This window comes from Eleginops maclovinus, chromosome 1 (genome assembly GCF_036324505.1).
Source record: "Eleginops maclovinus isolate JMC-PN-2008 ecotype Puerto Natales chromosome 1, JC_Emac_rtc_rv5, whole genome shotgun sequence".
NCBI lineage: Eukaryota > Metazoa > Chordata > Actinopteri > Perciformes > Eleginopidae > Eleginops > Eleginops maclovinus.
Genome location: NC_086349.1, coordinates 6,328,795 through 6,351,403, shown reverse-complemented (window position 1 = coordinate 6,351,403; position 22,609 = coordinate 6,328,795). Strand labels below are relative to the sequence as shown.

Sequence of the window (22,609 nt, the reverse complement as noted above, 5' to 3'; positions counted from 1 at the left end):
CCTGTCAAAGGATCGGCCTGTTTAGTGTGGGAGTACAGAACGCATGCAAGTTTAATGATGTGATAGAAATCAGGTCAACCAACTTCTCTTTCATCAGACCACCAGCCTTCGATTTCTTTAGACCACCTCTTCTGTTCTTGAAGTACCTGCTGCGGGATGCCTGTTTGGTTTTCTGACTCTTAGACAAGTTCAAAACCTCCAAAGAAAATGCATTTATGGCAACGCGCTGGTCAAGATTGATTTAGAATCTCAAACAGAAGAAAGTGTCTTGGGAATAGAATAAAGAAACTAACCTTTTCTGGTCTGTCTTAATGATGGAGTAACACAAATAGAAAAAATATGCAGGCGTCAAATGGCAACCATTTGAGGACCCCTCTAGACTGGACTTGTTACTACCAACAATCGGCCTGACTACATCATAGTTTAGTTATTTCAATGTAAATACGTCCAATGCTTCATTTTGCCAGATGATCGTAAAGTTTTGACTCCTGCTTTTTTGATAAGGTGGTTAAAAAGCTATGAAATAGTGGTACATTTTTGGAACTTGAAATCGTTTCCAGAACCTCAATTTGAAAAAGGTGTATGGGAAAAACAACCATGGGTAACACATATTTGTGTTTTTTTCTCTCAATACAGTCAGTAGCCATTTCCTGTCCCTTCACTTCTGTGGTGAAGCTGCGTTTGTGGTAACAGACTGGACTTTTGATTGATTTATAATGTCAGATAGGAGGAAATATATAAGCATCAGCTATATAAAAACGTTTTAGACATGATGGACATCTTTGGATTTGACAATTCTGCATAACATTGAAATTGAATACAGCATACAATACTAAATTCAATCTATATCTGTCGGCTTAGTATTGTGTTTGTGTATATATTCTTCCCTTTTTGTGTTCCAAAAACTATTCAAAAAGAGGTAGATTTATGGAACAGTAGGTTAACTTAATCGTTGTCATAACAATTTCCATGACAAACACATGTTTTTGTATTTCAACATTAGGAATCTGTTGTGTGTGTGTTCAGATCCGTGCTGGAGGGTTCGAGTACTCCCCCGGGACTCTTCACATCTACTCGGACAGCCTGCTGACACTTCCTGCCATAATCGGTATTGGAGGGGGCGGCGGCCTGCTTCTGTTGGTCATCATCGCTGTGCTGATCGCCTACAAGAGGAAGTCAAGGGACGCCGACCGCACCTTAAAACGCCTGCAGCTCCAGATGGACAACCTGGAGTCCAGAGTGGCCCTGGAGTGTAAAGAAGGTAGGAAACAGTAGGATTGAACCTTTGTTACTCTTGTGAGATTGCTGTGCTAATTGATTATGAAATATACACGATTAAAGGCAGGTTAAAGTTTAAGGCTCAAGGAAGTATGCCGAGTGTTGAAGTATTCGTAGTGGGCAAACAGTAGTACAATAACTTCCGTGTCAGTCTGTGACGTCATTGTTCCTAAAAATACTTTTTCCCATTCATTTACATTTGGAAAGAGAAGTTTGTAAATTGACCTATTTTTAATTTTTTGCAAAATCAGCTACCAATTTCTTACATTTACAAATCCCTTATAAAGATGGCTACAATCCATATTATGAATTATTATCCCCATCCATTCTTTTGACTGAGCCAAGACTCGCTGTGACGTAGCAATTTGAAGGCATTGCTTATGGAAAAAACTTAAATCCACATGCTCTATTGTCCCTTTTACTGAAGGCCCCTGCGAGATCCAGGTCTTTTGTACTAAAGGGGCAGATGTTTGTGGCTTTTTTTTCCACTAAGCGACTTTCATAGGGATGAAAGAAGCCCTGCCTCCAACACTGGATCCAGTTCTCTTGATACATCCATGCTCTATAGTCTTGACTGTAAAAGTGGAATGTAATAGCCAATGAGAACCACATAGAGAGAGATACTCCAGTCAGAGATGCAGTCAAAAGCAGCCGGATGCTGCCGTCCTCACTGACAACAGGGTTTCTGCAGGGTGTGTTGACTGAGGAAAATGCATCACTGCGTCATAGTTGAGTCATTGCAAGTAGAAAAGTGTTTTATTTACAAAATATGCAGGGTTGATACAACATCAAGCAGACAATTTAGTGAGCGTTATAAAACCATCATCGCAGCAAAACAGCCAGGAGGCAAACCAACTGGTACTGTATGTACAGCATGATGTGTCAACATCGCCATACTGACGTGACACAAAGAAGAGTACGGAAGCCATGACAGGCAAGTGCAACAACATTTATTCCTATCATTCATTTCTAAGTCCCAACTGACTAGATTTTTCCCTATTGTTTATGACTTAAGAGCAGAGGAGAAATACAAGGTTTTTGCCCGGGAAATCCTTCTAAGTTCTTAATGTATTTTTCATCTTTGAATAACGTGAAAAAAAGCGTTTGCCATGATCATATTTCTAGGTGTTTGTTGTTGCATTCCTTAATACAGCCACAAGAGGCTCAAGTGCCCCATTCACCTGTATAACAGGAATCCTACCCCCCCATTCATCCGACAGTCTGACACAATCACAACATTCATGTCCCACATCAAAACCCACCTGATCAGATCAGCCTACTCACTGTAGTGCTACATGTTCCCTGTTATTGTCCTTTTGCACTGTCTTTAAACCATGTAGACTATTTTATGAATTGTATGGTTTCCTGGGGGACTTGAAAGGTGCATCTAAAATAAATGTATTATTATTATTGACAAATACATTTATGAAACCCTTTCAGTCCTATTTAAAAAGAGAATGGGTCCCTTTTGTGGCCAAAATAAGTGTTACAACAACAAATATCACTTCAATTTCATCCATAAAAACCTTTTTCTCAAAAAAATTGAGGAATTTAGTGAGATTATCATGGCAAAAAAAGTGTTTCACCTCTAACATCATAAACTTAACAAATAGATCACCAGGTATTTTCAGAAAAAGTTGGAAAACATACAGGAGGCAATATGATGTCAAAGTAGCAAGGGTGTTGTTTGTTGAGAAAGGAGAGAGAGAAACATTTGGACAGGAGACATACTGATCTAAGAGGGAGTTTGGATGACTGATGTAAGGACAGCCAAAGAGCTGACACTCGATATAATGACACAGCTACTCAAAGCCATGGAACAAGGTCATAACATGATTATACTACAGCCATGACACAGAGGCAGCCGCCGAGGATCATCTGCTGCACAACAAACTGGAACAGGGATGCACTTCAAAGTGGTCCGTGCACGTTTACTGACATTTCAAATGTGTTCTTACCTTGTATCATTTTTTCAAAAATGTCAAGAAAACCCTATTCTTTCCTCAAAGATACAGTATTGGAGTCAGTAGAAAATAAAAGCTCTCCATTTTCCAAGAAATGAAGCATGGCCTTATTCCCACCCGCCCCGCCTGCTGTACTCCCAGCTGGCCTATAGAGGCGAGACAGTGTGTGTGGGCGGAGGAACAGATGAAGTGGGCGGTCTGCAGCGCATGTGTGTGTGATAGCAAAAGTGTATGCGTGAGGTTGGCTCCGCTCTGAAAGTCCTGAGGGGACGAGACAGGGGACGTTTGATTCAGTCATCTGTGAAAAGCAGACAACACTCAGTACACATCCTCCAAACTAGCATATTAGCAGTCATGGATGATTAGTCACACATTAGAAATGACAACTGCTGACCAGCAAGTGTCATGTTTTAGTTCAGGGGAGGTAATATAGATATTGTTGAGATGCTTTATGAAATCAAATACAATGGAAATGGGCTTCCAAAGAATTCCTACCCAAAGCATTCTTTACAGGCTAATGTAAGCTCACTCAGGAAAGACTTACCAGATACACTGTTTACAGCAGCCAAAGTAAAAGTACTTATCAACCGGACATAAAACCAACCATGCAACAGGTGATGGTGCAAAATGAATCTATATGTTAACTGGTGGGTTCCAGCTTTTACCAAGAGTTAAGGTTTCTTTCAAATACTGCAGAAACTCTCCAATAGAGCACATGGTTTTATTAGATGCAATAAGTGAGGTGGGGGTTTGCTCAACTTCCCTGAATTGTTTGCACTGAACACCTATTCCTAAATGCTTGAGACATTTTTAGTTATGCCTTAGTTAATTCTACCACAAAACTGCATTGTCATGATATAAAAACTCAAAATAAAACAATTATATATCATGAGTTTTCAATCAAATCTCTAAGCTCATATTAGCTAAATATAGCAAACTGTAAATAGATATAACTGTTACTTCTATATTTATTCTTTGCTAATGTTAGCATTCTGATTTCTCTCTGCCCCGCAGTCTCGTAAAGATTGTTTAGAAGAACTGAGGAGAATTTACTATCTATTAAATGCTTATACCACAGTTGCTGCAATTCAGTGGAAGTCTGTCATAGTCTCGCTTTAAACTATAATTGAGGTATCTTGATGTATTATTTAAAAGACATTTCACTTAATCAGAAGTCATTATTATGTTAGGTTTGTCTTGTGTTTTGCTTTGCACTTTTCAGGCAGAATAATTTGCCATTCAAGCAATAAATAAGAAGTTATTAATGAAAGATTAAGAGATGGGAGGTTTGATGACAGAATGTGGAAGAAGTGCAAAAAGGATGCAAAGTGGCCTTCTTTACCTGGATTTATGTTTTGTCACACACCTCCTCATCGTTCTCTATCCACTTGACAATTTTTTCCTTTCTTCCCTTTATCTTCTCCGCTTCCTCTCAATCTCTCTTGTGGATCAACCAGTCCAATAACAGCTGGGAGAAATTATGCATGAAAACTCATCCGTCGCTCTCTTAATAATTATCCACTCATGCAATTAATTGACTTTCCTTTCCAGGACCTTTGTTTTCTGTCTCTGGTTCTTCCTCTTTCTCTCTCCCCGAGCTAGTTTTACCTTTTTATTTCATTATGTTTGGGCTTTTTTTATTGGACAAGCAAAGATTACATTTCTCGGGTCTAAGACACCAAGGAGGAAATGAAGTTCATTTTAAAGTCTTTTTTTCTGCCAGGTGTTATTTCAGGATGTATGTGTTCAAAAAATAGTAGAGAACTTACAAAGCGGCTCTTTTAATCACAGTTAATTACACTTCCTTCACTTAAATTAACTTAATTGCTGAATCTGGATTTGTTATCATTCATTAATGCTTTTTTTTCTTTGTACAGTGGGGAGAACAAGTATTTGATACACTGTCGACTTTGCAGGTTTTCCCAATTACAAAGCATGTAGAGGTCTGTAATTTTTATCATAGGTACACTTCAACTGTGAGTGACAGAATCTAAAACAAAAATCACATTGTATGATTTTTAAGTAATTAATTTGCATTTTACTGCATGACATAAGTATTTGATACATCAGAAAAACAGAACTTAATATCTGGTACAGAAACCTTTGTTTGCAATTACAGAGATCAGACGTTTCCTGTAGTTCTTGACCAGGTTTGCACACACTGCAGCAGGGATTTTGGCCCACTCCTCCATACAGATCTTCTCCAGATCCTTCAGGTTTCGGGGCTGTCGCTGGGCAATACGGACTTTCAGCTCCCTCCAAAGATTTTCTATGGGTTCAGGTCTGGAGACTGGCTAGGCCACTCCAGGACCTTGAGATGCTTTTTATGGAGCAACTCCTTAGTTGCCCTGGCTGTGTGTTTTGGGTCGTTGTCATGCTGGAAGACCCAGCCACGACCCATCTTCAATGCTCTTACTGAGGGAAGGAGGTTGTTGTCCAAGAACTCGCGATACATGGCCCCATCCATCCTCCCCTCAATACGGTGCAGTCGTCCTGTCCCCTTTGCAGAAAAGCATCCCCAAAGAATGACGTTTCCACCTCCTTGCTTCACGGTTGGGATGGTGTTCTTGGGATTGTAGTCATCCTTCTTCTTCCTCCAAACATGGCAAGAAGCTCTATTTTTGTCTCATCAGACCACATGACCTTCTCCCATTCCTCCTCTGGATCATCCAGATGGTCATTGGCAAACTTCAGATGGGCCAGGACATGCGCTGGCTTGAGCAGGGGGGCCTTGCGTGCGCTGCAGGATTTTAATCCATGACGGCGTAGTGTGTTACTAATGGTTTTCTTTGAGACTGTGGTCCCAGCTCTCTTCAGGTCATTGACCAGGTCCTGCCGTGTAGTTTTGGGCTGATCCCTCACCTTCCTCATGATCATTGATGTCCCACGAGGTGAGATCTTGCATGGAGCCCCAGACCGAGGGAGATTGACCGTCATCTTGAACTTCTTCCATTTTCTAATAATTGCGCCAACAGTTGTTGCCCTTCACCAAGCAATTTTATCCCTGATGTCCTTACACAGCTCTCTGGTCTTGGCCATTGTGTAGAGGTTGGAGTCTGTTTGATTGAGTGTGTGGACAGGTCTCTTTTATACAGGTAACAAGTTCAAGCAGGTGCTGTTAATACAAGTAATGAGTGGAGAACATGAGAGCTTCTTAAAGAAAAACTAGCAGGTCTGTGAGAGCCGGAATTCTTACTGACTGGTAGGTGATCAAATACTTGTCATGCAATAAAATGCAAATTAATTATTTAAAAATCATACAATGAGATTTTCTGGATTTTTGTTTTAGATTCCATCTCTCACAGTTGAAGTGTACCTATGATAAAAAATACAGACCTCTACATGCTTTGTAAGTGGGACAACCTGCAAAATTGGCAGTGTGTCAAATACTTGTTCTCCCCACTGTATGTATTGGTCCTCTTTCTTCATCATGGTGGAGCATCATATAATTATTGAATTACCCTCCAACCTCTGCTTTTCATTAAATAATGAACTCCAGATTAGCAGTGTTACACATAAATAGTATCAAGCTTTTGTCACTTTCTAAGTACTTGCCCGAAAGGAATTCCTTTCTATGTCACAGGTCATAAGCGGTGAGTGAACTCGCTCAAAATTTGGATGGTAGTGTCACCCGCTAACTGACACCTAGCCAGCGCTTTAGCTCAGTTGCTGCTCAACGTTAAGTTCACTCTAGTTCACTTTACTCATTTTGTTATTTGTAGAAAGAGAGTATATTTCTGGAGCAATGGGCCTTTGAAACAATAAGTGTTGGTTTTCTGGATAACTGTCAAAGAAATGGGTTTCCTGAATAATGGGCCATTGCAACAATGGGTATCATTTGGTACCCTCTAGCTCTCCATTCCCCTGAAGGTCACCAATCGTGAGTCAATTTGCTTTTTGTAAACAACGTGAATTCTATTGTCAAAGTTCACCAACGTCAAATTTACTTGGCAACAGTGATGGCACCTTTTTTGTTTGCTAGAATGATGGAGCATTTGAAACTAGACATGAAGAGTTAATTGGACATTTCAGACAAAATTACAGTCCAGTGGTTTTAAGTCAAATAATGGAAATAACACTTTATTAAATCAAAAGCAAGTCTTTTACCAACTGTTCCATTTTAAGATGATTTGGCGTCACCCACCTACACTTTCTATTTGTCAATTTTTTTTTCCCAGCTTTCGCAGAGCTCCAGACAGACATCCATGAGTTGACCCAGGAGCTAGACGGAGCTGGGATCCCCTTCCTTGACTATCGCACTTATGCGATGAGGGTCCTGTTCCCAGGCATCGAGGACCACCCTGTGCTCAAGGAGATGGAGGTGAGGGTCAGTACACCACCAACCAAGCTTGAAAATGAAACCAACTCACCGTAAATAATCAATTCTAGTCGAACCGAGAATGAGAACTGAGCCTTTGAACTAATAAACTAACACCAGAGGTAGTGAAATATGGATTGAATGTTCTACCAGCTTTATACCATTGTAGCTATTATCCTATAAAAGGTTTCATCAAACACACCAAATCTGAAATGTCAGACATGTTTCACAGCAATTATATAACATGTGTTTTACCTACGTTGTGTTGATCTACTGAGCTTTCTCAATTAATGCGAATAACTTTTCGAGACTTAGTATCATCATGAGTTTGCTCTCATGGGACTGACTCTCACCATATTCTCTTGATGTGGGGACATGGAGTTTTAAAGTGCTTGAAATTATCTAAAAATAAATGTTACGTAAGACATACAAGCAGATAAAGAGATGTAAAAAAAAGATTAAGGGAAAGAGTATTAGAGCAGAGAGATTCAGGGTAACTATGATTCTTACTTGCATTATACATCACTGTTAAGTTATTAATTAAGCCAGTACATGCAGCCACCTTGCCAGCACAGCTGAATGGAGACAGTGTACGCATTTTACCGCTGAGACCAAGGGAAGTACAATTAATAGTGTGTCAACATAAACTACTCTGCTCCAAAGCTAGAAACCAAGAGAGCCAAGTTTGTAATCAGCAGTATCATTAAGATGTAGAAGCTGGTGCCGCTTCATTGACTTTGATTGGAGTGCTGACTTTTTGGAGTCGAGGAATAATTTGTTTGACCTTTTTACAGCTTCATTTAATCGTTCTAATCCAGAAAGCTGATTTATACCCTTAGAAAAAGAAAAAAAGAAAAGCCCTCGGGGCGGTCTCAGAGCTGCCATGTCTGTTTTTTTTGGTTCATCCTTAGTGAATCATGCTCTTATTTTTGACTACAAGCAGCAGTGGTGATTACTTAAATACAGTAGAAATATCCTTAGATATGGAACAAAGCCCATTGTGGCTCCCAGCAGACACTATAGCCATATATCTAATACCACTCCTGATAATGCAGAATCTGAAAGAACACGGAGTTAGAACATTTTATGTAACAGAAACATAGTAGAGGGCTAACCAAATGGAACTCATGTTCCCGCCTCTATTTTTGGTTTACCACTTTTGCAGATTTGTATAACTTTTTGTGACATAACTCCATAGAATTTTATCAAACATTTTTCTTATGCGAAATACATTTATCACGTCTAAATCTTAAGGAATCTCTTATTGAGTTTTGGCATTCAACTTTCATAAAGTTAAGTTTTCATTTTACGTAATAACATTCTAATAGTTGTTCTCCTTCTGTCTCTAAATATTTAAGCTGATTAAAATATTGATATTACGATATATCAAAAGTTTAACTGGGAGACACCTTGAGCGTCACAGTGAGCAGGGTCAAATAATATGTATATTTTTTAAAGATCATTACTTTTGGATCTAATTATTTGGTACGGTCAAAAAAGACATGTAAGTTGAAATGTATTTTGAATTTAATATGGTTTATTTATTTTTTAATTTAAATATGTTTCTTATATACAGCAATGTACTCGATATATTAATATTATTATTATTATTATTATTATGAATGTTTATATTATAACTTATGTGAATAGCAGATAGCTTCAATTAGCTACAGCAAGCATGACCTCTAGCTTGGACAATTGTCATACCGTTGAAAGCTGCTACCAAATGTCTTGTACATTGTAATAACTTGAAGATTAACATATAATAAACATTAGAGGAGAGAACAACAAATTGGTTTAATTAGAGATTCATTAATATCCAAGCAAAAATAAACCATGCTTAGTGCCCAGCATGAATTTGCCCTACAGTTTTTATCAACCAGTTAGCTTATCTAGTATTGTCACTTGTTAGCTCTTTTATTTTAGCAACATCACACTTCAGTAAGGGGTCCCCTTTTACAAATACATTCCACCTTTAATTTGAGGTGTCAGGTGGGCAGGAGGTAAAGGGGTCTTACTGCTTTTATAGTTTATGTCTAGACTTCCTTCCCCTTCTCTCTGTATTTCCCCCATGGGTTGCCGGTGTAATCCAATGGCCTGTGTAAACCAATGCTCCTAGCTTTATTGCTCTGTGTGACTGGGCTTTTCCCTAAGCTAGACAGCCACACTACACACCAGTTATCCTCTCACACACACACTGCATGCACTACACACATACATTCTTGCAGATGCCCTTCCTAACGCTCTCTTTGGAAATGGGTAAAGACTGTGCCTGTGGAGTACGTACATGCATCTCCATCTGCCTCTCTTTCTTTTTCTCTTCCACACACACACACACACACACACACACACACACACACACACACACACACACACACACACACACACACACACACACCACTCTCAGTATCCACCCTGGAGGCCCCGAGAATCTCATTTAGCACTTTACAGAGAGGCACAGACACTTTATTATAGCACATCGGAGGAAGAAAGATAAGATGTTACAGTGGTACAAAAGGATGACAATACAGATCGACAGAGAGAGAGAGAAGGAGTGGATATGTGTCTGTGTGTGTGTCTGTGTGTGTGTTAGAGAGACACACAAAGACAAAGAGCGGGAGAAATTAAAATGGGGAGGAGATCAATGATGTGAAACAGTCAACAATAAGTGCCAGGGAGAGAATTAGAGCGGAGAGGAAGAAGGAGCGACAGAGAGGCGTCTTCAGGGGTTTAAGGTGTTGTTGATGAGTAGTGACAGGTGCCAGCCAGTAGAACAAGCATGGTGCACCTCTGTCACACACACACACACACACACACACACACACACACACACACACACACACACACACACACACTGCTCCTCTCCTCTTCATCTCTTCCTCCCTCAAACCCGTCTGATTAAACTTTGGCTTTTTTTTTTCTGTTGAAGGAACTAAATGTAAAATAAAATGGCAGTGCCACGAGAGTTGATATTCAGAGAAAAAACTCAAATAGTTTCCAAGATTAAAGTTGTACATTTTCAGGAAATACACTTTTTTTTTTTTCTGAGATTAAAGTCATAAACTTATTAGAAAATAACATTTTAAAAGGGTAATTGTGTATAATGTTTGCAGGGCATAATCTAAATAAAAAATAATACTTATAATTGTAAATGTATATCCCTACATGACTCAATAATTATTCCTTTTTTATACTTCTACAAATATGCTGTCTTGAGTGAGTAAGCAAGTTTTGTCTAATATGAACCCCCCGAAAAGTGTAGCTATTTACAGTAAAGTATGTTCCTACGGATGTATTTCTAATTTTAAAAAGTTGAATTACTGGAAATAAGATGTCTCCTGTTGTGAACATCTACATCATCCCTGTCTGATTTGCGTATTGACTTTCTAAACTATTTATAAAGTCATAAATTCATGCTAACATACACATTCAAAACACAGATTTAGAGGAGAGTTCTTTTAAAAATCTTCAGAGAACACACACATTCATATTATAATAATAAAATATGTTTGCACTTTAATTTGTCTTTCTTTTAACTCTTCCTTCTTTGTCTGTTTGTTCAGGTCCAGGCAAATGTGGAGAAGGCTCTGACGCTGTTTGGCCAGCTGCTGACCAAGAAGCACTTCCTGTTGACGTTCATACGAACCCTGGAGGCGCAGAGGTGTCTGTCTTTAAACATTTCTTTATTTTAATGAAAGAGGGCTTTGGGTTACTTCATAAACAGTGTCTTCCAGTTTTGAAAAATAACTTGAAAACTTCAAAGCAAGCTTAAAATTAGCAATCACTCAAGCACTTTTTTCTGTTACCCGCATGATATTTCCAGCTGTGGGAATAGAATCATGTAAATGTAGCATACTGCATGAAATAGTAGGTAATTGGATTCAGACAAAAAAAAGTTCTCCTGGGAAAAGAGGATAATTTGACTTTGGAAAGTATGCTTTTATCACCTGCTTAGTTTCAAGGAAAATGACATGAAAGGCCGTGCTGCCCCTTTGATTAGGACAGGAAAGGCAAATAGATAAACAGAGTAAAAACATTTTAGCAGCTCCAAAATTACCCTCAAGCACTTAGCCAAATGGTTTGTGGTAGAACAGCGTTAGACACCATTTGATTAAGATTAAATTAGTATCATTATTAATAACAGGTGTTACATGTGTAATTTGGGGAAAAGCTTCAGATGTGGCTAAACAAAAGGAGTAATGCATTTGTGAATTAATAAAATAGCTTTCAATGCATTTCCAGGTCGTTTTCCATGCGAGACCGAGGCAACGTGGCATCCCTGATCATGACGGCGCTGCAGGGGGAGATGGAGTACGCCACCGGGGTGCTGAAGCAGCTGCTGTCCGACCTGATTGATAGAAACCTGGAGAGCAAGAACCATCCCAAGCTGCTACTCAGGAGGTGAGGACTATGTGGACAAATAAATATTGAAAATGTTGTACAACACCTGCACCAATGCAGTGAAATCACCTCGTCATTAACTTCATGTATTGTAGTGTTTTATCTTGCATGTCTGTTGACTTGAAAAGGATTCAATAACCACACTGCGGAGGCTTCACTTAACTCATTACATTTAGTTTCCAAATAAGAGGATTAGCATTACTGCTAACTTCCCACCATGCATTGCAAGAGGGAGAAAACGATATTGCTCTGACACTGTTCTCTTAGTGGTTTCAAGAAAACACACATTGTTGATGTTATGAAACAGTTCTCCCAGAAACAATATAAGTTATGTATAGCCGTCACTTTCCTCTTTGACATCTACGTCTCAAAATTGTTCGTCACAAATGGCATACGAGCGAAACAACCAAAAAATCACTGCAAGATTTCAAATGAGTGTCGGTGCAGGAAAGCAAAAACATTATAATACAATACCCTGGAACTAGAAGGGCAGTTGGAGTGCAGATACCGCCGCCAAGGCTTGTATTGTGTATATTTATACTGTATGGTAGGCCCTGATTCAAACCCACTCTGAATTGTTAGTGGTTCTTCTTTGACCCATTCTTACTCTTTTCACCAAAATTTGTGAAAATATTAAAAAATAAATTAAATCCTGCTGACAAACAGACAAAAAAACTAAAGACTAAACATAGCCTCAAAGACAGAGGTTATTATGTCCACATTTTATAATCATGCAACAAGGTTGAGCTTTTCTTGTTATAACGTCCCCTTTTTTTTCAGAACGGAGTCAGTGGCTGAGAAGATGCTGACCAACTGGTTTACTTTCCTCTTGTATAAGTTCCTCAAGGTAAGCTTAACATCCATTTTTAAACTTCTAATATTTATATTCAATCTGTTTGCTGTATTTTGAAACACTAAATTATAGTCCTCATGTGGTTTGTATTGTCATGTTGTTATACTGCGTGTCAGAGGCTTTTATTAAATGCTGCTGGCTTCTATTTTTCTCCTGTTACATTTATCTCACTTATATAATAATAGTTTATCTTCAGATTTCTTGCCTCACTACTGAAGTATACTAACAGTAGATCATTAAAGCTCATCAGACGATTATTTCTCCTTTTTGCTCTTTTTAATGTCCTTTTCTTGGTGCTTGGATCCTCTTTACTGTCATGGTTTCACTTTTGTAGCAGACGCGCCCTTCTCCGTGATCTCCATGTCGGTCCTTTAACTCACATCTTCTCCCCCTCTGATCTCTCTTTCATCTGCTCTGTCATTATTCCTCCGTCAGTCCCATGGGGTGCCATGTTGCTGGCGCTGTCCTCACATGCCCCCTCCTCTCACTCATCCTCAACATCCATGTCCCTACTTTGTTATCCTCACTTTTACAGGGCCTGCTAAAACAAAGTGCATCAATTCAGAAAAATAGTTCTCTCTCTGATATGTGCCCCCCCTTCTCCTCTCCAACTTCATTACAAATTGTAAAGTTGTCATTATATGCTATGAAATAGTATATAATGACAAATAACTAATCACAATTTAAGTGCAGGATAGTATTATAGTCATATTGTAAGCGAATGATTTAGGGAGTTGAGTATTTTAAGGGTTAAGATGTGTATAACTTGGCATCAAATTGGATGTAATTCTCTCCTGTTTTTTATAATGGTTTTGTTTTCAAACAGCTCAACTATTTATAAAGAACCTTATATTTTCACTACAACATGAAACTCAACAATTGACATAAAACAAAGTTCAAAAATAAATAAAGTTATTATTTTAATGATAAGAATATGAAGTATTATACTGTAGAGCATTAAGCACAAATGGGTAAGATGTTGGTAATGATGGAGTGAAATTGATAAAACAAATATTAAAACATTTATGAAATGGAAAGGAAACATTTTTTAATTTTTTAAAAGGGTTCTTTGACAAATATATTATTTGCCATTTTGTTTTACGGGCTAAAAACATATAGAAATGTATATCAACCCCCCAAGAAAAAAAAAAATGATTCAAATGATGAAGTTCACAGACATTATAGTACATAAAATGTCCATGAAAAAAAACATGCTAAAATGTAATCTGCTCAAATGAACAACACGTGTTATTTTAAACCCAATAACTTTTCTATTTCATTCACTAGAGAATAATATATCCACATTCCCCCTGCGCATTGCTGATAACCGCTGACTGTTGGCGGTGCAGGAGTGTGAGTCCCTCTCCTCAGCTGCAGGCATCATTATCCCCCTGTAATGTAAATGTCAGCATACAATCAGGGAGCCATAATGAAGCCACTACAAGAAGTAAACTGAAATATCATAGATAAGCATGCAGCAGCCAAGCGCAGGAGGCGAAAGGCTAACCAAAAGCATAACATCTTAACGTGATGTATGCTCCCTCTGCCGCGTTAGCAGCTGCCAGCTAATTGGCCCGGATGTTAACGAGGTTCTCGTTAAGTGGCAGAATGAGGAAGTAAGGAGAGAGAGGGGAGTGGTTGGTGGGAGAGGCAGGAAGGAGGAGAGCATGGGGTTAAAGGTGGTGGAAAGAGAGAGGGAAAGAATAAAGGAGGACATGACAATTAGGAGGAAGGAAGAGGAGAGGGAAAGGAAAGGAGGTGAGGAAGAAGGAGGCAGGAGATAAAGGGGAAAAAAGTTAGCGGAAGGGAGGAGAGAAAAGTAAGGAGGAAGCAAATTGAGGTAATGATAGGGTGAAATAATTATAGAAAAATGTTGCAATAGAAAGTAAGGAACGTTGAAAAATCGCTGGTGGTGCTTTATAGTGATCAAAATCTCCGGATAAAACGGTCTTAGTTTAATATCACAGTCCACATTGTGTTTAAAGATAAGCCGTTATGTGAGTATTTTCAAGCTCCATTTTTTTTCATCATCAGTGCATAATAAACCGGCTCATAGCTCATTATTCCCAATAGATTAGCTTCATATACATCCGTTTTTAACAGCTTTGGTAGTAGCTACATAAAGAACATATTGTGCAAATAAAGAGAAAGGACAAAAAGAGTAGAAGGTGTTTTAGAAAGAAAAAGTGAGTTGTGGAGTGTGCTTGAAGGTGAGACTGATACATTAGCACTTTCCCCTGTTCTCATCTGGACCTCATGCATCACACACACACACAAACACACACACACAAGCTGAAGTGTCTCCACTGCAAGTTGGATCATTAAGCTCTCGTCAGGATGAGTATTGGCCGTGATGCCCCCCCCCCCCCTTTTAAACTGCTGCTTCAGTCCAAGGGTTTTCCTCAGGCCCAGCTGATGACTAACAACACTATTGATTGGCAAGTGTCTTTGATGGAGGGAGAGTGGGGACATATATAAAACATCTGTGTAGCTCTGACTCGCAGACGACCGGAATAGAGAGGATAGATTTATATAACGCTGCTTTCAAGTCAGAGACAGGAAGTGATTATTAAGGCTCATTCACCTGATGCTGACACCAAAATTTCATTGCTGTCAAAAATATATTTTAGTATATTTTCTAGGTGCGTTTTACAGGCTGGATTCTTTTTGGAATAAATACATTAATTCTAAAAATCACTGATTCTTGGGAATTTGGATAAAACAGGTTTTAATTTTGAAAGTAAAAAGTTTGTGAAATTACAAAATCTGAAGTTATATCATTATAGACCAAGGTCTTGGCTGTTCAGCAATGTACTGGTGCAACCTCCTCATTTTGTATTTTTTTCATAAAATAGGTTTTTCCAGTCATTACTTTGTTTTTGTAAACACCGTCAGACACAATAAAAAGTGATTTATTTTTTATTTGTATTTAGTCTAATATGTATTTAGAGCTTTTAAATCATTATCTGGCATTCTAAGTACACATATATGCTGTTAAATGTTGAATATTCACTTTTGCTCATTTTTTATACTGTTTCGCGTGTGCTCCTTTAAAAGATCTTACATCATACAACGTTAACTTTTAGCTTAAACAGACAAAGTAATGTTTTTTTACTTAAAAAACACATTTTTGTATGAAAAGAGACTATTACTTTAATAACTCAACAGCACTGAAGAAACAGATTACACGCATATTCATTTAAAACAAATAAAACTCCCTCTGACGGTGGTGACACTAATCTGACGGTGGTGACAGTGTCCTCATTACAACATACAATTCCAAAATGTATACCACTTAAGTCAATGCCTTGCTTAACAACTTTATTTAACAATTTGGTACAACAAATAACAATTGTGAGAAATGTGATAAACATTTCATTAAGGAACTTAAGGTACAATTAAGCAATATCATTAATAAAAGTACCCCACCCCCATATCATCAAATATCATCATAGTTAAAAAATAAAGTGATTACAATTCATCACTGACATCATCTTAAACTGTCATCTAGTGCCCCCTACTCATAAAATAATACATAATATTCTTCTGTAAACTGTATATTGGACGTGAAGAACAGATAACAAATAACAATTGTGAACACTGTGGCAAACATTCAATAAGAAACATATAGGTTCAATGACGCAATAAGCTATCATTGACATAAAGTCAAAGTTGAGTGTAATTACTATAAAAGCTGCATTTCATCTAAAGCGGGAGTGACATATTGAACACTTTGACTTAAGAGTTTAAGGTTTGACGGTTACCACTGACATATATTACTTTTTACTGACCCCAGTGAAAATTCAGCCTCCTATAAGGTATAGTCAGAGTAGTCTTACCAATACCAGATGACAAATTCAAGTGTGGAAATATATTGTTTTAACATATATTTGGTTAAATGTTGTCATGCTATTTTCATTTGGCTTTAGTCATTGGAGGTGCATAGCCTACAAGGGATATTGTAGGTGTACTATGTGCTATGTAGGTAGGTAGTAGGTGCACTATGTGCATCCCCCATGACGTAAGCCAAATGAACATGGCATAATAGTGAATTTAGAAAGAGAGAAGGCACACCTCATCCCCTAGGATTGGGCGATAGGCCGATGGTATATATATATATATGGTTCATCAATGGTGGTAGTAGCACGCAGTGTATTGTTATTGTGGTAAAAAAATATACTTTAGCCTCCCTTGAGGACAATTTGGAGGTTTTTGTCACCACCGTCAGACAGTATGTCACCACCGTCAGACAGAAAACCTGACGGTGGTGATGTCTGACGGTGGTGACAAAAACCTACTCTTTTACATGACATGCATGAGTTGTTCACATTAGCCATCTTGTTTCCCCTCGTTTGCTAGCTACCCCAGACCTCGTCTTAAAAAGTATACATTTACGTCATAATCTAATCTAATATTTTCTATACAAAAGAGACGGTGTTGACATGTTATGGTTGTGACAGTAGCAGTCAGATAAAAAATGTACAAGTTTTAGAGAAAATAGCAAACTTACAGGAGCTTGAGTGATCTTGAAGCATACAGTAAAGCTGAAGGTTTGAAAAGGGGGTCCTCAGGAATGTAGTTGCCCTTGTAGTTGGCTGATTTTATTGCCTTTTATTAATATCTGACGGTGGTGACGAATATGTGGGACGCATTTTGAGCAACCACAAAATAATGGTAAATATTATTCAAAATTCACTGTTTGTAGTTTTTAATACATATTACAATGTACTCTTTCATTTGGTAAGAATATTATTCTATTAAATTATTACTTTTTGTTTTTTTAATCAAGTTGAAATGATTATCTCCTATCCGAGGACAACTGATTTTGTAGGCAATGGGCCACTATATAATCATTAAATTAATAAAAAATAAAACTAAAACTATGAAAGAACCTTACATCTGTGCAAAAGACCCTCTGATTATAACCTTGATTCTTTTTATTCATGAAAATGTTATTCATTTCCAACAGAATTAGCACTTTTCTTAGTGGGACATGTTTTTGGCAAAGTTTCAAGAATCAGTGAAATGTAATCTTATCTGCCGTTTAAAGTCTGATAATATAAACAAGTTGTGATTTGGTTGACCTGTCGCTTTACAACATGATCACCTGATAGCATCATGCTAATCAGACTGGGTCATTTAAAATATAAAAGGAGATGGAGATGGATGATAGTTAATGGGGGGATGTTGCAGGATTTTTTTAATCAAATCAAATTGTATTTATATAGCCCAATATCGCAACACATTAAACTCAGAGGGCTTTACAGGTCCACTAACATGAATGACAAAAAATATCATAAAATAATAACATATATTCTGAAATAAAACAAAATAAAATACAATAGTATAAATATACCGTATAGAGGACCTGGAGGAGGCAAGCCTAAAACCAAGTGTGATGTGATTAAATCAGACAGTAAGACTTTAAGTGGGCATGTTATTTTATGTGTCTGTTTACAGAGATAAGCACCTCTAAATTATACAGTCACTTTTCTTTGCGTTGACAGTCATTTTAATATTGTCCTTACATAAGGAGCCTGCCTTTTGTGGGAAATGGGTCGGTTGCAAAATGTCTTCTCTCTATGAGCAGTCAACTTTCTCTTCTTTACTCTTCAACACTTCCCAGACATGGTCGACACACATCAAAACAGCCCATAATAAGCCCTTATTTAATGACACTATACAAATCAGATTAACTGCGACTGAATTTAAAAAAGAAATAATAATCTTGTGCCCCTGACACTAATTTGCGACAGCCTTAGATATCACCCGGAGCTGTCAGAAAAGCAGATGTCAATGCTTTCAGTGTGTTAAGTCGATAAATGCATCATGTTTTAACCCTCTTAGAGGGTGTGTGGTGATTCATGGGAAAGGAGGGAAGATCAATGTACAAAAGTGCAGTTTATTAAGGATGATTTTTTTTTAATTACATTTTATTTAGATGAATCTTTATTCCAAAGCGAAATATTTATATCACAATAAGTGAGTTTTTGTTTTTATTTTAAATGGTTTTGTATTTATTATTTTATTAATAAGCTGTTTTATGAGGTGATTACTTGAAGAAAACAGATTTTCTCAGATTTTTTCCTCTTTGTCAGGTTTTCTTTTTTCTGGCCTGTTTGAATCTGATAAAAGAAAATCAGTACTTCGGATAAACTAATGGCATCTTCTCTCTTTCTGTCTGCTCCGCCACCAGGAGTGTGCCGGGGAGCCTCTGTTCATGCTTTACTGTGCCATCAAGCAGCAGATGGAGAAGGGTCCCATCGACGCCATCACAGGAGAAGCCCGCTACTCCCTCAGCGAGGACAAGCTCATTAGACAACAGCTCGACTACAAAACACTGGTCAGTAAACCCACCCACCCACACCCACGTGTGTCTCAAGTCTGGTCTGCTTCGCACTAAGCTATGGTAAAGAAGTCCACAAAGCCTCAACTTAAATATATAGAAATATTATTGTCTTAAATATTCCAATTCAGTTAAAAGTTCAGATTTTTATGTTAGGGAAACAGTTTAATCAACAGAATATACCTTATATTTGGTACTTCTCAAGAAACTGGGTACATTAGTAGTTCAGCACCGCATCATCAGTACAAATGTACTCAATTACTGTACTTAACAATTGAGTAAGTAAAGTTAAAGTACAACTTTGAGGTACTTGGTATACAGTATTCCTATTTTATGATACTTACCATTCGAATCAAATATTGTACTTTTTACTCCTGTACATTTTTTCACAACCTTTGTCACTTTTACCATTAAAGGGCTAATTAAAATTAAAAAAATACAATCATATAATTCATTATGATGTACTATTACTGATTAAGATACCCAACAGAATAAACCGTTATTAAAGTTGCTTCCACTTTTACCAGCTGCAAAGATGCTGCAAAGATAATACTCGACAAACCAGAATTAAAAAATGGTGTTGAAGTACAGTACTGAAGTACGTACTTAATAAATGTACTTTGTTACATTCCAACAGGGTCTTTATCATTTGATGAGTTATTATGCTTTAGTTACAACTGATGATGAGGACTCATAGGCGAACCCTAACTCATCAGCACCTAAAATGGCGGCGGCCAACGTTATGCGGGTTGGAGGGTAAACATGACGCTTTAGCATCATTTGTTGGGAGGGAGAACGTGAACTCCTGCCCAGCTTTTATCAAGTTCACCCAACAAACAAAGTCTATGTTTGAACTGGAAACATGCAGACATAACTACTTGTAATCAGGGTCTGCTACAGTTGTTTTGGTTTCCACCGAAGTGTGAAGGCCGAGTTATGATAGCAAACAAACTGGATAGACTAGGAAAATGTCCAAGTTTAGAAACAGCTGCTGTAAACAAACAAACCAGGTGTGAAAATGCTGTCATGTTCATTCAAATGCACCTTAACTAGTCATAAGTGTTCTGGCTGTGTATACTATGTAGCGTCTCAGCATTGAAATGACCTATAACTACTAGACCTAAGTCATACATTTTGTAGAGTTGTGTACTGGTGTTATCAACAGATGTTTTCAACAGTTTCCAAACCTGAAGAAGTTAGCGGGAGGCACACAACATTAAAGCCGTTTTTTTTTTTTTATCCCCATTTTTGTCGGTTCGGTGTGGAACTAACATCTGACAATTATTCGGCTTCAGGTAAAAACCCTCCTGAATGTCTCGATGTAATGTTATCAGAGAAACAAGCTGAGCAAACTTGAGTGGAAACTGAAAAACATGACAGTAATTCCTTTTGTTGTTTCCATTTGAGATCTCGTGGTCAGTTTGTTTTGGAAAACATCTGCCGAAAAAAATATTTTATTGATGTACACTAAAGAAATCCTTATGAGGGGTTTCTGACCTCAATGACGGCATTACAAGTCCCATGACCCCGCTCTTCTTTACCACGCCCAAAAACCTGTTTCTTTTGTTATTGCTTTGAAAGTGAACCCTGTTGTTGCAGAACATTTTATAATTTACGTTTTACTTCCTACCTTTTTTTCCCCCCGCCAGACGTTGCACTGTGTGAACCCAGAGAATGAGAACGCCCAAGAGGTGACGGTCAAGTGTCTGAACTGCGACACCATCACTCAGGTCAAAGAGAAGCTGCTTGATGCTGTTTACAAAGGCAGCCCCGACTCACAGAGGCCCAAAGCTTCTGATATGGACCTGGGTAAGAGCCACTGTACTGTACCTGCATGCATATTTTAAATTGTATGATACACAGGTGTAGTAACTGGCCAACATTATGAAACAGATGTGTACTTTAATGAAGGATTAGACGTCATATTTTGATATAAATTACTTAGTTATGTAACAATGCTACTCTAGGCTCACATAACAAACCTAAACTCTACACACAATGCTCAAGAGCATTTGGGTTAATCTAATTTTTTAGAGAAGGGCATGACCGAAGTGAACGTTTCATTGTTTTGTTAATGCAACACAATGTCTTTGTTTTTTGGATGGTTTTGTTTTGTTATTTTTCTACTGTTTATATGTAGTGTATATTTGCTGCAGACATATTGAAACATTTTGTATCCATCTGGTAGTTATTATTTTAGCTCTTCCTCTCCATCATATCCCAAAGGGATATATATATATATATATATATATATATATAAATAAATAACCTCAGCTGCTTGATATATATCCCAAATGTTAGCTAGGTATCCTACGGTGGGTTCACCAAAAACATTTTTTTAAAGAGGCACAGGTATGAGGTTGACATGAGCGTAGATAGAGTGATCAAGAACAATAAAGTTGGGGCCAAAATAAACAAAACAAAGTGCTGAAAGATGCTAAAACAATTCTATTGTTTATTTAAAAACGATGATATGAGCAGCTTTTAGTGCCTAGATATAATAATATAATACAAATATAAACTACACAATTAAAAAAGATGCGTAAAGAGAAAGACGGCGAATTGTTTGCAGTTCACTTATTGATATTTTTTTAACTCAGCAAAGGTGGGTTTTCAAAGGTATCAAATTCATTCATAAAAAGTAAAGGACCAGGAAATATGCAACATCTTTAGAGTTCTTTGATTTAAACTTCCGTTTCCTCTTCCTGAAGAATGGCGCCAAGGTCGGATGGCCAGAATCATTCTGCAAGATGAAGATGTCACCACTAAGATCGACAATGACTGGAAACGACTCAACACTCTGGCTCACTATCAGGTACAGACATGCACCAAAAGCAGCCATGAGCTGGTTTGAACAGCTAGGCTGGTTCCTATAATATTCCTGTGTGTGTTCTGGTGTGCAGGTAACAGATGGCTCATTGATCGCCCTGGTGCCAAAGCAGAACTCTGCCTATAACATCTCCAACTCCTCCACCTTCACCAAGAGCCTCAGCAGATACGGTAAGACCCCCATTCTCCATTTCACTTGACCCTATTTAAATCATTCTGTCACTGATTCCCATCCCTCCCCCTCCAAACCTTTTCACTACTCCGTTTGCTCTTTGGTTATCGTGGCCACGATTGGGCTCCATTCTTTGTGAATGGCAATCCTTTTTTTATCCAACGCTTTCAGCCAAGGCCAAGGCTATTCCAGGGCTACTTCCAAGCAGCCCTTAAATGACAGGCATTAAAGTACACACCTCGATACCCAGCTGACGGAGTGAAAGAGAGAAAGGGAGAACACCTGGCACTCAGCGATAGTCAGAGGCCTCGCATCAATATGGTACACTTCACTGGACAATTCAACTACTTTAAAGATAAATGACTGATACAAAATGGGTTGTAGCACTCAGGCATGCAATGTTGTAGTCATTGTTACTGATTTAGACTCAAAGCAAACTTGAATTCCC

At 38.0% G+C, this 22,609-nt stretch overlaps 1 protein-coding gene across 1 annotated transcript in view; it reads left to right on the top strand.

Annotated features, from left to right (window-relative positions):
• Positions 1-22,609, top strand: part of plxna1a (plexin A1a) — a 217,393-nt gene that overhangs the window by 179,293 nt on the left and 15,491 nt on the right. The window contains 9 exon segments of the mRNA XM_063884697.1: positions 1,027-1,261; positions 7,421-7,563; positions 11,124-11,221; positions 11,803-11,961; positions 12,742-12,808; positions 19,011-19,157; positions 20,810-20,969; positions 21,872-21,975; positions 22,064-22,160. Of these exon segments, the coding sequence (XP_063740767.1) occupies positions 1,027-1,261; positions 7,421-7,563; positions 11,124-11,221; positions 11,803-11,961; positions 12,742-12,808; positions 19,011-19,157; positions 20,810-20,969; positions 21,872-21,975; positions 22,064-22,160 (1,210 nt within the window).